The 16,323-nt window shown below is 38.5% G+C and overlaps 1 protein-coding gene across 1 annotated transcript in view; it reads right to left on the bottom strand.

Moving 5' to 3' along the window:
* NIPA1 (NIPA magnesium transporter 1) overlaps positions 1-16,323 on the bottom strand; it is a 51,758-nt gene that overhangs the window by 22,654 nt on the left and 12,781 nt on the right. Inside the window, exons 2-3 of the mRNA XM_020903518.2 lie at positions 7,730-7,777; positions 6,712-6,802 (exon numbers count right to left, since the gene is read on the bottom strand). Of these exons, the coding sequence (XP_020759177.2) occupies positions 6,712-6,802; positions 7,730-7,777 (139 nt within the window). The remainder of the gene's footprint in view (positions 1-6,711; positions 6,803-7,729; positions 7,778-16,323) is intronic.

Genomic DNA, 16,323 nt, shown 5'->3' with positions numbered 1-16,323 from the left:
CTAGTACAGCCACTATGGAGAACAGTGTGGAGATTCCTTAAAAAACTGGAAATAGAACTGCCATATGACCAGGCAATCCCACTTCTGGGCATACACACCGAGGAAACCAGATCTGAAAGAGACACGTGCACCCCAATGTTCATCGCAGCACTGTTTATAATAGCCAGGACATGGAAGCAACCTAGATGCCCATCAGCAGACGAATGGATAAGGAAGCTGTGGTACATATACACCATGGAATATTACTCAGCCATTAAAAAGAATTCATTTGAATCAGTTCTAATGAGATGGATGAAACTGGAGCCCATTATACAGAGTGAAGTAAGCCAGAAAGATAAAGACCAATACAGTATACTAACACATATATATGGAATTTTAAAAGATGGTAACGATAACCCTATATGCAAAACAGAAAAAGAGACACAGATGTACAGAACAGACTTTCTGTGGGAAAAGGCGAGGGTGGGATGTTCTGAGAGAATAGCATTGAAACAAGTATACTATCAAGGGTGAAACAGATCACAAGGCCAGGATGGATGCATGAGACAAGTGCTCAGGGCTGGTGCACTGGGAAGACCCAGAGGGATGGGCTGGAGAAGGGAGGTGGGAGGGGGGATCGGGATGAGGAACACATGTAAATCCATGGCTGATTCATGTCAATGTATGGCAAAAACCACTACAATATTGTAAAGTAATTAGCCTCCAACTAATAAAAATAAATGGAAAAAAATAAATAAAATATGGGTAGTAGAAATGAAAAAAAAAAAGATCTTTTTTGGAGAGTCCTGTGTATTCATGCCATCTTTTCTTTCTTTTTTTTTTTTTAAACAATTTAATGACCTTTTATTTATTTTTTTCCATTTATTTTTATTAGTTGGAGGCTAATTACTTTACATCATTACAGTAGTTTTTGTCATACATTGAAATGAATTAGCCATGGACTTACATGTATTCCCCATCCTGGTCCCCCCTCCCACCTCCCTCTCCACCCGATCCCTCTGGGTCTTCCCAGTGCACCAGGCCCGAGCACTTGTCTCATGCACCCAACCTGGGCTGGTGATCTGTTTCAACCTAGATAATATACATGTTTCAATGCTGTTCTCTTGAAACATCCCACCCTCGCCTTCTCCCAGAGTCCACAAGTCTGTTCTATACATCTGAGTCTCTTTTCCTGTTTTGCATATAGGGTTATCGTTACCATCTTTCTAAATTCCATATATACGTGTTAGTATACTGTAATGGTCTTTATCTTTCTGGCTTACTTCGCTCTGTATAATGGGCTCCAGTTTCATCCATCTCATTAGAACTGATTCAAATGAATTCTTTTTAATGGCTGAGTAATATTCCATGGTGTATATGTACCACAGCTTCCTCATCCGTTCGTCTGCTGATGGGCATCTAGGTTGCTTCCATGTCCTGGCTATTATAAACAGTGCTGCGATGAACATTGGGTTGCACGTGTCTCTTTCAGATCTGGTTTCCTTGGTGTGTATGCCCAGAAGTGGGATTGCTGGGTCATATCATGCCACCTTTTCTTAATATCTTCTTCTTCTGTTAGGTCCATATCGTTTCTGTCCTTAAATGTGTCCATCCATTCATGAAATGTTCCCTTGGTATCTCTAATTTTCTTGAAGAGATCTCTAGCCTTTCCCATTCTATTGTTTTCCTCTATTTCTTTGCATTGATCACTTAGGAAGGCTTTCTTATCTCTCCTTGCTTTTCTTTGGAACTCTGCATTCAGATGGGTTATATCTTTCCTTTTCTCCTTCCTCTTTCACTTCTCTTATCTCAGCTATTTGTAAGGCCTCCTCAGACAACCATTTTGCCTTTTTGCATTTCTTTTTCTTGGGGATGGTCTTGATCACCACCTCCTGTACAATGTCATGAACCTCCATCCATAGTTCTTCAGGCACTCTATCAGATCTAATCCCTTGAATCTATTTGTCACTTCCACTGTATAATCGTAAGGGATTTGATTTAGGTTATACCTGAATGGTCTAGTGATTTTCCCTACTTTCTTCAATTTAAGTCTGAATTTGGCAATAAGGAGTTCATGATCTGAGCCACAGTCAGCTCCTGGTCTTGTTTTTGTTGACTGTATAGAGCTTCTCCATTTTCAGCTGCAAAGAATATAATCAATCTGATTTTGGTATTGACCATCTGGTGATGTCCATGTGTAGGTTATCTCTTATCTAAGAAACCATTGCCTAATCCAAGATCACAAAGATTTATCTCTGTTTTCTTCTAAGATTATGGCAACCCACTCCAGTACTCTTGCGTGGAAAATCTCATGGACAGAGGAACCTAGTAGGCTACAGTCCATGGGGTCACAAAGAGTCAGACACGACTGAGCGACTTCACTTCACTTCTTCTAAGAGTTCTACAATTTTAGCTTTTATATTTACATTTGTTTTGTTTTATAATCTATTTTATCTGATCCACAGCCTCTCTAACTTTCTTATAGTTACTATTGGCAAAATATATCTTTTTCCTTTCTCTTACATTCAATCTATTTGTATCTCTGAATCTAAACTATGTCTGAAGTAGAAAGCATATAATTGGATCTTGTTTTTTTAAACCTCCCTGATGATCTTTGCCTTTTAATTGGATTGTTTAGCCCACTGACTGACAATGTTTTTACTGAGAGAGTTAGATTATCTTACTTTTTGTTTTCTATGTTTCATGTCTTTTTTATTTCCTATTCTCCATTAGTTTCTTCTGCATTAAGTGAATATTTACAGTGTGACATTTTAATTCCTTTAATAATTTTTTTCACTATACTTTTTTAAAAGTTATTTTGCTAAGGCTTTCTCTAAGGCTTATCAGAATACATGTCAAATTAAGACTAGCTTTACTACAGTGAGATATTATATTACTCTTCTTCCGTTTAGTACATACATGTTTTTTATGTTTATAATATATGTTTGCTTATATGCATTTTGTTGAAAATGTGGTTTAACATTAGTGGAATAAATTTATTTTCATATGTATAAAAGTGGCACTTTTCAACTTTGTCATTTTATCTATTGGGATTTTCATATTATTTTGGTCAATTTAAGAAATTCTTTATATCACACTTTAACTACTGTCATATTTTTTGAAATCTTTTCCCCCAACCTTTTTATTTTACCTCTCAATGTATAAAATCAACCTTTTCATTTTTATTGCTTCAAACGTTTGAAACTTCTTAACCTTCTAAGATATGAAACACATTAAAAGTTTTCTTCTACATAGGCCATAAACTCTTGGTACATAGCTAAACTTTTTTTCTCCTCCTTCACAGATTAAATCTCTACATAACTTACTCTGGGTTGTGCAAGAGATTCAGGTTTATTCAGTGAAAATCAGACATAAATTATCTGTAGCTACATGTCACAGACAGGCAGGTATTAATGGAGATGCTAGTTAACACAAAGAGTTCACTGCGGCTTTACTCAGCACACCCTGCACTGCTGAGTGAGATGACACACCTCAACATACTGATCACACAACATGTGATCACACAAATGAGTCACTGAATGTAGTATCGACAAACCATTCAGTGTTGTATTTCACACTTGATGGCCATCTTGTACATAATGCTTAGTTCAGTTAGATCATATTTTGATGGTGCTATGATTAGGATTTAAGTCGATGTCCCTATAAATTGTTTACCAGTTTCCCAACACTATTTTTTTTTAAGAATAAGAAGCTCTCTTTTTTAAACTTGAGATACGACAACTACATGCTGCTCTTGCTATACTAGATCATTCACTAGAGGGAAAAATAATGGTATAAGGGATAATAGCATAGAATAACGGTATATAGGCTCAATGAACAAAATTGGAATGGGGAGGGCAGATCACAAAGATACATTTAACATTAAAATAAAGTGAAATCTATCAAAATTGATGATTATACCATTGTTATTAAGAAGATGTTTCTAGTCTCAGGAAACACAAATCAAAGTGTTTAAGGGTAAAGGATCATTACAAACATAACCAATCTCATAAGGATCAAAAACAAAATCCAAAAAACAAAACAAACATCACATTCATAATAGAACAGTGCTTATCAAACAGGGCTGATTTGCCCCACAAGTTGACATTTTCTTATGTCCAAAGACATTTTGGGGAAGAGGAGCTACTGGTATCTGGTGGGTGGAAGCTAGGAGTGCTGCTAAACACCCTACAAAGCACAGACTGGACCCTCAAAGCAAAGAATTACCTGGCCGCTAGGTCAATAATAAGGTTGAAAAATGCTAATATAGAGAAAGCAAATGATGGAGAAAGTGGGATAGAATTTAATAATCAGTGTGTCTAGGTGAGGGAATATGAATATCATTTTGATTATTGTTCTTAACCTTGCATTTTCCTATAATGTGGAAATTAATTCCAAATAAAGCATTTTTAAAAGCCTTTTAAAAAGTACTATGCTGTGATGATTACTTTATCATACATTAAACCACTGCAGGGAAAAGTGGACCTCTCTGGGGGCTCTCTATTCTATTTCACTGATGACAGACATCTTTTTTCCCAGTGCCATGTTCTTTTCATTTCTATTTCTATATAATTCTAGCAACCTCATTCCATTAACAAAAATAGAACTGTTTTTAAAATATATATACATATGTATCTACATATTGATATATTTGGTTTTTCCAAATTAATTTTAATTTTCTTATTTTTAAAAAATATTTTATTGGGATCCTGATTTGAAAGCACTCTTTTAATCCAGAATGCCATTTCACACACTTCTTTGGGAAACATCTCCTGAAGACTTAGAGTAGTGAACATTTCTGGTTGCTGCTGCTGCTGCTGCTAAGTCGCTTCAGTCGTGTCTGACTCTGTGCGACCCCACAGACAGCAGCCCACCAGGCTCCCCCATCCCTGGGATTCTCCAGGCAAGGACACTGGAGTGGGTTGCCACTGCCTTCTCCAGTGTATGAAAGTGAAAAGTGAAAGTGAAGTTGCTCAGTCGTGTCCGACTCTTCACGACCCCATGGACTGCAGCCTACCAGGCTCCTTCACCCATGGGATTTTCCAGGCAAGGGTACTGCAGTGGGGCGCCATCGCCTTCTCCGATTTCTGATTAGGAGACCTAATTATCAAAGTCCATAAGAATAGTTCTTTGGAAATTAATGAAGCAAGGCATTTTAGTATATGCATCTTAAATATGAAAAGATCACAAAGCTGGGTTATTTACCTGCCTGATTATTTTTCAGGGAACAGAGAGTGAGGCTGGGCTCTGAAAAGCTGAAGCAGTGATTCCCCAATGACAGCACCACTCATGTAATCCAAGCTTTTCAGGGTCATCCAAAATGAAAAGTGACACTAAGCCACATGTAATACCAAGGATATGTTTGGATTAGAAAAATACATCACAAATGCATTTTCAAAGGTTGACATGTTGGAAAATGCTTTTGTATTTTTCAGGCCATAGAATCTTAAAGCCTAAGTGACTTTAAATTAACTACATCTATCACAGATACATTTCTCTGCAAGTATCTGTAGGTCTATCTGGAACACAGCAGCATACCAATGTATCAATGAGTTAGAAACTTGGATTTTATTTCACTTCTATTTTATCTCTGTTTATTAACAATTTCTTCAAAGGTAAAATAATATAAATAGGTTCACAAAAGGATATGTGTTAATATAGCAGTCCTCAACCTTTTTAGCACTAAGGACTAGTTTCATGGAAGACAATTTTTCGATGGATAGGGATGGGCGGTGGGGTGGGAAATGATGGTTCAGGCAATAATGGGAGTGACAGGCAGGATGGTGCAGGTGGTAATGCAAGTTATGGGGAGCAATGGGGTACAGCATATGAAGTTTTGCTTGCTCACTCACTGCATACCTCGTGCTATGCGGCCAGGTTCCTAACAGGCCAAGGACTGCTACCAGTCCGTGGCATGGGGGTTGGGGATCCTCTGTTAATATATTTAATAACTGCCTCACAAAATAATTTTCAAAAGCGAAAGACCCCATTTGTGGTGGCTGGTAGCTTTCATGTTCCCAATCCTCTCTTTTCTCTTTTGTCCCAAATCTGAACAACCTTATAAAAAGGAGAGCTTATAATGTTAGGCCCCAGCATATTCAGTCCCTTGGCACTAAAATTTCAAAGCATGCAAACCCTAGCCTGAGCATGGGACTCTACCTGGCTTACCTCCTAACTGTAATAAAAACTCAATGCCCTGCATTGTTCCTGTTCTACTCCAGTTCAAACCAGAGCCATTCTCCTTGAGTGATACATTTACTATTGACTGTTGTGAGTAACGAATCCTTTTCATACCCACTGGAGCCCAGGTGTCATTCATCCCAACCTCAATAACCTCCTGAAGTAGGGGACTGCCTACCATCCAGTAGGAGATGGTAAATAAAACACCAACTGCAGTTTTGCTTACTGATTTCTCAGAATCACTTGCCAAGGAGCTAGGATGATTCCAATCTCTAGGAAGTCCTCCAGAGAAAGACCAGGAGAGTAATAGTATCATGTTTGTAAACATGAATAAGTTAGAATTAGAAATATACTAAAGCAAATGTCTAAGAGAAGGTTAATAATTCACACAACTAAATCTGAAGGGATAAAATTCACCCCAGAAGTGCAATACTAAAGATCTAACTTCAGTTACTTTTACTTTTATTATTTTAACAAAAACATTTAAAATGAAAAGTTTTCTTATACCTAAACTACACATTAAAAACCAAAACACAGAATCCCAGTTCTCACCCAAATGGCACTCCAAGGGCACCCAGAGGAGTCACCAGGACCGTGGGGACCGCTGTGTAAGCCAGGAAGTTTCCAATCTGGCCAACAGCCACTGTCAAGAGAATCACAAGGATGTCACTGCAATTACAAAGCTCTCTTTGAGCATTATCACAGAGTTGAATTTTGCAAGGCTGTGCTCTGAAAGGGCTTCTTTTCCATTGCAGGTGAGGAAGGATATATGGGACACTGTTTGCATGTTTAAGAGTCCTGAGGGCAAAGGACAGCAGGCCCAGTACTACCTGTCACTGGCCCAATTAGTCAGGGGAGTAGCTTCAACTTGCTACGAAAATTCCCAACTTAACCAACAGTGACTGAAGTGGATGCAGTAAAAGTGTATTTCCACTTTCTTCTTAACATATCCCTGTTTTAAAACAGATCATATAGAGCTTTCCCTGTCCCTTCAAGTGACCTGGGATACATTCCAGTGACATACTGCTGGCACATCCAGTGGAAACACTATTGCCTGCACAGGACTGTGTCTGGGGCTGCATCAAGATAAAGCTCAAACATGAGTTCTTCAATAAAGCAACATCTGCCAGAAAATTTCTTGCCTAAAGACAATATGTGACAAATAGACCTCAGGATATATCTGAAATATCTAACAAAATTTTTCTTTACATATTTAAAGTTCTGAAGTCTAATTTTATAACACATGACCTCTGTTAAAGGCTGAGTGAAGAAACTCTCCTTTGTAAAACCAATGACATTGAGCAAAGGTTCACCAGATGCCCACAGACTAACCACAGATGAGGAAGCAAGAGCTGCCTTAATTTCTTCAGACCCAGGGCACTCTGACCTGGACAAAATTCAGGGCTAGTTTCAGGCAGCAGGAGCCTCCACCCTCGCCCTCCATTGCCCCCCACCCTCTTGGTCCTCATTCCAGAGAACAAGCTTAAGCTCAACCCAGCACCTCCACCCAGCCCTGCGAGACAAATGACTGATCTTACAAAGACCAAGCTTTTCACCAAAGAGTACTTACTTGCAATTGTTCCTGCCCACCATACAATATCTGTTAAGTAGGAGGTACCTGTAAAAGAGGGAGACAAACATGTCAGGAAAGTATGAAGCGAGAGGCTTACAAGCCACATACTAAAAAGAGGGAGCCAATCCAAACAAATAAAATCTTTATAAACTGTAGGGTTTTTTTGGCTCAACATGTCACCTAGAGACAAATATTCTTTGGAATAACATTTTATATGTTGATTTCAAATGAGATTTGATCTTCAAAGTACAATTCTCTCAAGCATTTACAGAAACCCATGTATATGATAGTTTTACTAGCATAAGGTTTAATGACTTGTTACTTAAACAGGTTACTCAATGTTCATAATGTAGAAGCTTTGTCACATGGCTCTTTTTGAAACCACGTGAAAATGGCTGAAAGCAGACCCTCACACTCACTGAATGACTGACACTTTACACAGAGCTTTCTGTTTCACTCCATAACTCTCCTATGTTCATGCATGCCAGGGCAGGCAGAGATGGGGGCAGCTGTCCAGGCCCTCATCACATCCACCGCTCCTCTTGTCCTTCTTCAGGGATGTCAAAATGCTCCTAGTCCAAGAGGCTTTTTTCACTTCAGATTAAAATACCTAATTCTGTTTGGATGTTTTAATTTTTAGTAATTTAGTATAATGAACACAGGAAGCCAACCTGTTTCACTGAGAAGCAGAGCTCCAGGTATTTAAAAAGTACCTTAAAAAAGAGATCAGTAAGTAATGATGAAGTAGAAGGAATGGTCTAATTCAAACAGCACCACTTGGCAACATCACAGTAAAAACTTATGCAGGCGAGAACCATCAGTGGATACTAAAATGGGTGAATGAAAGCTTGCTGTGGGATGGATTCTCACGCAGTCTCCATGGATCACCTCTACCAGTTTCATAATCACAAGAGATAAAGTTATCTTTGGTCTTCCCAGGTGGCACCAGTGGTAAAGAGCTTGCTTGCCAATGCAGGAGACGTAAGAGATGTGGGTTTGATCCCTGGGTCGGGAAGATCCCCTGGAGAAGGAAATGGCAACCCACTGCAGCATTCCTGCCTGGACAGAGGAGCCTGACAGGGCTACAGTCCATAGGGTCGTAAAGAGTCAGACATGACTGAAGCAATTTGCACGCACAGCATGCAAGTCTCTGATGAACATCACCTTAACCAAATGGTCAAAGTCAAGTTTAACACAATCAGCAGCGGCACAAGCCACACTGTGTCCTCCTGTGGGTGTACCAAGAAGGGTACAACATTATGTCTTCAGAGCTCCTACCAGAGCGCATCACCTGATCTAATCACAAGGAAACTGTGAAATGGTCCATAATCAGCTGGCTTGTACTCTTTGAAATCATGAAAGACATGAAAAGTTGTCATGAAAGACAACTTTTGCAGATGACATGAAACTAAAAGAGATGTGATTAAACACAACACATGATGTTAGATGGAAAAAAGGCTGCTATAAAGGACAGCCGTGGGGTAACTGGCAAAACCAGCTGGACTGCTGTAGATAACAGAGTAACAAAACCTCTTCACTTACTACCTGAGAATGTGACTTATGGTCCACTTTCTGAGGGTTAACAGGGTAAAAATGACCCCTGATGGGCAAATGGCACCTAACTGGAGGAGTGTGCAAACCTGCTAGAGATGATCACCTGAGCTCCCGCTAGTGCAGCCCCTCTGGGAACAGGCACAGCTCTTTGAGGGTCTGGGAGTTCTCCATCTACAATTTTACACTGGGGGCATGAGGCTTGTAAGGATGGACAGTTGAGCACCGCCTGCGGCAGTTCTGCCTCTAAGCCTGAAACCTCACCCTTAAACAGCACGCTATAGCTCTGCCTCCGCCACCAGGCTCCAAAACAGAGGGCCTGACACTGGCTCCTGTCCCATGTCCTTCTGAATGTGCCTGATATGAATGTGGCCCATGGTGTCCTACATGTCTGAAACCATAGCCGAGCCTAAGAATGCCCTGCAGTGAATACTGCAGAATAACTGTCAACTATTAATACAGAATCCTGGCTGAATTTCCCAAAAATGTTGTGGCTATTTTAGAGCATGTCCTTACTTACATGTGAAATCTTAAAGAAAGAAAGAGGAAAAAACAGAAGTGTCAAAGCAATCCTGAAGAAAAAAAACTAAGCTGTAGGCATAATCCTCCTAGACTTCAGACAATACTACAAACCCACAGTAACTAAGACAATGTGGTACTGGCACAAACACAGATCAATGAAACAGGACACAAAGTCCAGAAATAAACCTACAGACTCAGGGGCAATCAACCTTCAACTAAGGAGGCAAGAATATACAATGAAGAAAAGACATTCTCTTCAGCAAATCGTGCTTGGAAAGCTGGACAGCCTCACATAAACCAATGAAAGCAAAACACTCCCTCACATCATATACAAAAAGTAAACTCAAAATGGATTAAAGAGATTTCCCTGGTGGTCCAGTGGTTAAGACTCTGTGCTTTCAACACAGGCAGTGTGGGTTCAATCCCTGGTCAGAGAAATAGGATCCCACATGCTCTGTGGCATGACCAAAATTTTAAAAAAAAGCCAATAGAACAACAGCAGAGATTTCTTCAGAATTTAAAACACCTCCGATCTATCTGAACTAACAAATTTCTTACATAAAATTCTGGCTAATTTATAATCCAAACTCTGTTAGCTGAGTGACAGAAACTTCCTAAAACCCAAGACATTGAGCAAAAATACAGATGACAGACTAACCCAGATGGAAGAAAGCGCCAATTCCAGCACCAGGCATTGACCTGACAAAATAGTTTTACAGCAGGAGTCCACCTCGCTTCAAGCCACCTGTGGTACTCATTCAGGAGAAAAGCTACAAACACTCCACCAGCCCTGGGAAGGCATGGACTGATCTTACAAAGACCAAGCTTTTCTACCAAGAGCATGAATTCCTGCCCACCATACAATAGTTAATAGGAGGTCCAAAGGCCGATAAACATGCAGGAAGTATGCAACGCAGAGCTTCAAGCTCACTACCTGAGGGAGCCACCAAAAATAAAATCTTACTACTGCAGGCGTTTTTCGCCAACACGCAGCCACCTCGAGACAATATTTTAATAACATAAGTTGATTCAAATAATTTGATTTAAAAGACAACACAACAACAGAAACCATGTAAATGTTATAATAGTTTAATGATTGACTAAACAGGTATCATTGTGTCTAATTAAAGTTGTTGGTCTTTTGACCCGTGAATCTGGAACCTCTCTATAATGCTGACCTTTACCAGAGCTGATCCAATCCATCATCAGACAGGCAGGCCCACAATGCAGCTGTCCAGGCCTGTCACATCAAGTCTGTCTTTAGGATGTTCTCTTCCAAGAGCACCAAAAACCAATTATTTTTGTTATTAGTAATTTAGAATAACACCAGGAAGAAGTTACACTGGATAGTGGTCAGGTTTTAAGACTTAAAAAGAGATAAATAAGTAAGATAATTCTAAAGGAAGGTTAATTCACAGCAACCACTGGCAATCACAGTAAAAACTAGCAGCAACTTGGAACTAAATGGTGAATAAGCTTCTAGGGATTGTTTTATCATGCAGTCTCTGGATCACTTACATTTTATATCAAAAGATAAAGTATGGCCCAGTCACCTTGTTAAGAGTTCTTTCCAACCAGAGACGTATAAGATGTCGGTTTTCGGGGAAGATAAAGAAATGCAACCATCAGCATTCCTGCTGAAAACTACCGGGCATACATTCATTATTGTGTAAAGATAACTACTGAAAACTTACCAAATGCAAGTCTCTGTGGATATTAACAAATTAAATTCAATTGAAACTACACAAAGCCACACTTTCTGCCTGGTTAAAGAATGGTTTATTTTAAATCTACAAGGCTACATTAATCAAAGGAAATTGTGAATGCTAACTGCATGATCTTTAAATATGAAACATAAAAGTTGTCATAAAACACTTTAAAATAACTAAACAGAGATGTTGATTAAAGAAGACAATGTAGTTCACGTTGGAAAAGGCTGCTTATAAAGTGATCAGTTTATACGGAAACGTTGAATTAATGATGCAGTTTTCATATACTGAGATGTTTGCTTGTGCAGTACAATTGGTTAAATGCCAATTTATGTGGACTTTGCATGTAATATACAGTGAGACACAGTAATTTTACCTAAATTACAGTGCAGTTTAGTTAATCTATTGTTAACACTGACTCAGTGTCTGCCTTTAATTATAAATGACATGTTGAAAACTTAAGGAAGTAAGTGCTACATATATGCAATATAAAATAGTAATGTGACACTGATGCTGTTAACCAAAGGGCAGAATAAATAAGCAAAATGCCAAAAGGGGTCTTAATTGAAATGAAAATTTAATTTTGTTTTTAAAATATTGTTTATCTTTATTTATTTTGTGGTAATATAGTAAATTTTTTTAGAAAATTTTCATAACGATAAATTATAGTTTTGTTTGTTAGAAAAGTTTCTCTTAAAAACGTGTACATAGATGACAAATGGTGTAAATATTTTGTAAGAGGCTTCAAAATGTTTAGACCTACATATAAGACATGACACCATAAAACTCCTAAAAGAGAACACACAGACAAAACATTCTCTGATATAAACTGTAAAAATAGTTTCTTGGCTCAGGCTCCCAAGGCAAAAGAAATAAAAGCAAAAATAAACAAACTGTACTAATCAAACTTGAAAACTTTTGCACAGCAAAGGAAACCATCAACAAAACGAAAAGACAACCTATGGAATGGGAGAAAATATTTGCAAATGATACAACCAAAAAAAGACTGATAACCAAAATATACAGCTTATACAATTCAATATCAAAAAACAACCTAATCAAAAAATGGGCAGAAAATCTAAATAGATATTTCTCCAAAGAAGACATACAGATGGCCAACAGGCACATGAAAAGATGCTCAACATCACTAATTATTAGAGAAATTCAAGTCAAAACCACAATGAAGTATTGCCTCACACCAGTCAGAATGGTTATCATCAAAAAGTCTACAAACAATAAATGCTAGAGAGGATGTGGAGAAAAGAGAACTCTCCTACACTGTTGGTGGGAATGTAAATTGGTACAGCCACTATGGAAAACAGTATGGCAATTCCTTAAAAAACTAAAACTAAAGCTATCATATGATCCAGCAATCCTATTCTTTGTTATATACTGGGAAAGATGTAAACTCTAATTTGAAAAGATACATGCACCCCAATGTTCATAGCAGCACTATTTACAATAGCCAAGACATGGAAGCAACCTAAGTATCCATCAACAGATGAATGGATAAATGTGTGCATAGAAAACAAACTGATGGTTACCAAAGGGGAAAGGGAGAGGCAGATAAATTAGGAGGATGGGGTTAACAGATACACATTACTATATATAAAACAGGTAAGCAACAAGAATTTACTGTATAACAGAATAGTATTCAATATCTTGTAATAACCTTATGCAATAATAAATATATGTAATAATCTTATTATGTAATATAATGTAAAATAATCTGAAAAATATATATATAAAACTGAACCACTTTGTTGAACACTTGAAATTAATATAATATTATAAGTCAACTACATTACTACATTAGGACTTTAAAGAATTTTTTAAAAACCAAACTCATATATACAGAGAAAAGATTGGTGGTGGCCGTAGGCAAGGGATGGGGGAAATGGGTGGAGGGGGTCAAATGGTACAAAATTCCAGCCATAAAATAAATAAGTCCTAGAGACACAATGGTGACTATAGTTGATAATACTATATTGTATATGAATGCTGCTAAGAGTAGATTTTAAAGAGTCTTATCACAGGGGAAAATTGTTACCATGTGTGGTGATAAATGTTAACTAACTTATTGTGGTGATCATTTCACAATGTATACATATATCAAATAATCATGCAGTACAACTGAAACTAATATAATGTTATACGTCAATTTTATTTTGATGTTTTTTAAAAAAGAATACTATGGACCCATGTAAAATAAAAAATTTTGTGAATCATTGTTGTACGAGTGTAACTAGTATTATACATCAACTATACTTCAATAAAAATACAATTTAAAAATCAGTCATTCATCTGCATTTATCTCATTAAAGGAAGACTACCAGTTCATTAGGTGACACACACACATGCACGCATGCGTGCTCAGGTGCTTCAGTCGAGTCTGCAGTTTCATGACCCCATGGACTGCAGCTGCCAGGCTCCTTGGGATTCTCCAGGCAAGAATGCTGGAGTGAGCTGCCATGCCCTCCTCCAGGGGATCTTCCCAACCCAGGGATTGAGTCCACATCTCCTATAACTCTGGCACTGCAGGCAGATTGTTTACCTGCTGAGCTATCAGGGGCGCTCACACACATACCTGTATAAAATTAAAAATAACAGCAACAATAAAAGATATAGGGTCTCTCCTGGTGGTCCAGTGGCTAAGACTCCACATTCCCAATGCAGGAGGCCCAGGTTCAATCCCTGGTCAGAGAACTAAGATCCCATGTGCCATGACCAAAATACACCACATGATACAACCAGGAGTTCACATGCCACAACTAAAGATGCTGCTGGCCCAGCAAAGGCTGCAGGTCCCGCGGCTACAACTGGAGCTCAGCACAGCCTGAATAAATAAACAGATATCTTGATAAGAGAGGCGGTGTCCCTGTACCTAAAAAATGCATGCTGTTTATCTAAAAATGAAAGGCCCTAAAGCCCACTTTCAAATACTGTGTGTGAGGAACCTCATGGATAGTTCCCTAGCAAAACAACCATAACTGGTAAATAAAGCAGTAAAAATAAAATAAAGTCTCTGGAAATTGTCCCAAGAGGGTACAGCAAATGAAGAAACATTTTTTCAAGAAAATCAATAAAATCTGAGTAAGAACAGTGAGTCTTTAGCACACGAGCCAAGCCCACTTCTCTCCCTGCTGCAGCTCAGGTGGACAGAAGCTCCACTCCAGGCTGTGTGACCAAAAGACAGGGCTCCTTCCCCTCTCAGCTCTCAGTCACCAGAAGAGCAGGCCTCCAGCACCTCCAGTCCCTTCCAACTTCAAGTGGAAGAGATTAAATATCTGGTTAGTCCATCCAGTGGGGTTGGAGGCTCACTTCCTTCACTCAGTCCCTACTTTTAGGGTGGAGACTCTACCTTAGGCATGGCAGGCCCTGATCATCCTGTCCCACGAATGAGGATAAATGTAGGGTGAAGATCCTACATCTGGAGAAGCAAGCAGAGAAGATCAGAGGCTACTACCCCCACCCACTAACTGTTCTCAATAAGTAAATCTGCCTGAATTTAACAGGATAAGGTTGTAAAGCAATTTATGCATTGCAGCATTGTCAAAAACAGTACAGCAACTAGCCAGCAATTAGTAGATCTGGGTGTAGTACCCAATGAGGCAGACAACAAAGAAATCAGGGTAAGAGATGGTCAAAGATTGCCCATTGCCAGGTGGATGACCACTGTCATCCCAGGGTAAAGGTGCACATATTCAAGGCTATCCGCTCTGAGGAGTGACATCAGAGACTTCACATTGTGGGGGAATGATAAATGGATAAATATACTTTATCAAAGCACTCTAAGTCACTAAACAAATAAACAAACAACAGTTGGGGGGGTAGGAGAATATGCATCCAGAGTTGCTACCACATATTACTTAAAATGTCTCGGTATCAACAAAAGTACCATGAGGTAACAACAACAACAAAATCCATTTCAAAAACAGGGAAGAGATTGGAATAGATGTTTCTCCAGAGAAGACATACAGATGGCCAGTAAGCACATGTGGAGCTGCTCAAAATCACTCATCATTCGGGAAACACAAACTGTAACGATGATGAGATACTACCTACACCATTAGAAAGGCTACTATCAAAACAAACAAAAATCCAGAAAACAGGAAGTGTCGGTAAAGATGCAGAGAAACTGAAACCCTTGCTGATTGCTGGTGAGAATGGAAAATGGTACACTTGCTGTGGAAAACAGAATGGAACTTCCTCAAAAAGTTAAATATAGACTTAGCATATGGATCCAGCAATTCCCCTTCTGGGTATATATCCATAAAAACTGAAAGCCCAGATTTGAACAAGTATGTGCACATTTATGTTCTTAGTAGCATTATTCACAATAGCCAAAAAGCCATTAGAATCCACATGTCTATCAATGGATGAATAGATAAATTGATAAACAAAATATAATGTATATATTCCCTTTTGTTATGCCTGAAACAGCAAGCAGTATAAAATGCACTTGTATCAGTGCTTTAGTAGTATTTGTCTTTCTTGCACTAAGTATAAAACTTCTGGAAAAGAATTACTGAAGAGATGATATAACCAGGTAATAATAAAAAAATAATCTTTAACTGAAAAAAATTACAAGATGCACCAAACAAACAAGAAAACATGCACTGTATTACAAATATCATTTAAAGGGGGGAATGCAAGCATCAAAACTGCCCGTGAGAGTGTTCAGATTTTAGACATAACAAAAACTTCAAACCAGTTATTAAAAATATGTTCAAATAACTAAAGGAAATCATGCTTAGAGAAGTAAAGAAAGATATGATGACAACTCATCATCAAATAGAGTCTCAATAG

Source organism: Odocoileus virginianus, unplaced genomic scaffold (assembly GCF_023699985.2).
Source record: "Odocoileus virginianus isolate 20LAN1187 ecotype Illinois unplaced genomic scaffold, Ovbor_1.2 Unplaced_Contig_9, whole genome shotgun sequence".
Classification (NCBI taxonomy): domain Eukaryota; kingdom Metazoa; phylum Chordata; class Mammalia; order Artiodactyla; family Cervidae; genus Odocoileus; species Odocoileus virginianus.
Note: the sequence above shows the minus strand (reverse complement) of the source record. Positions and strands in the feature narration are given on the sequence as shown.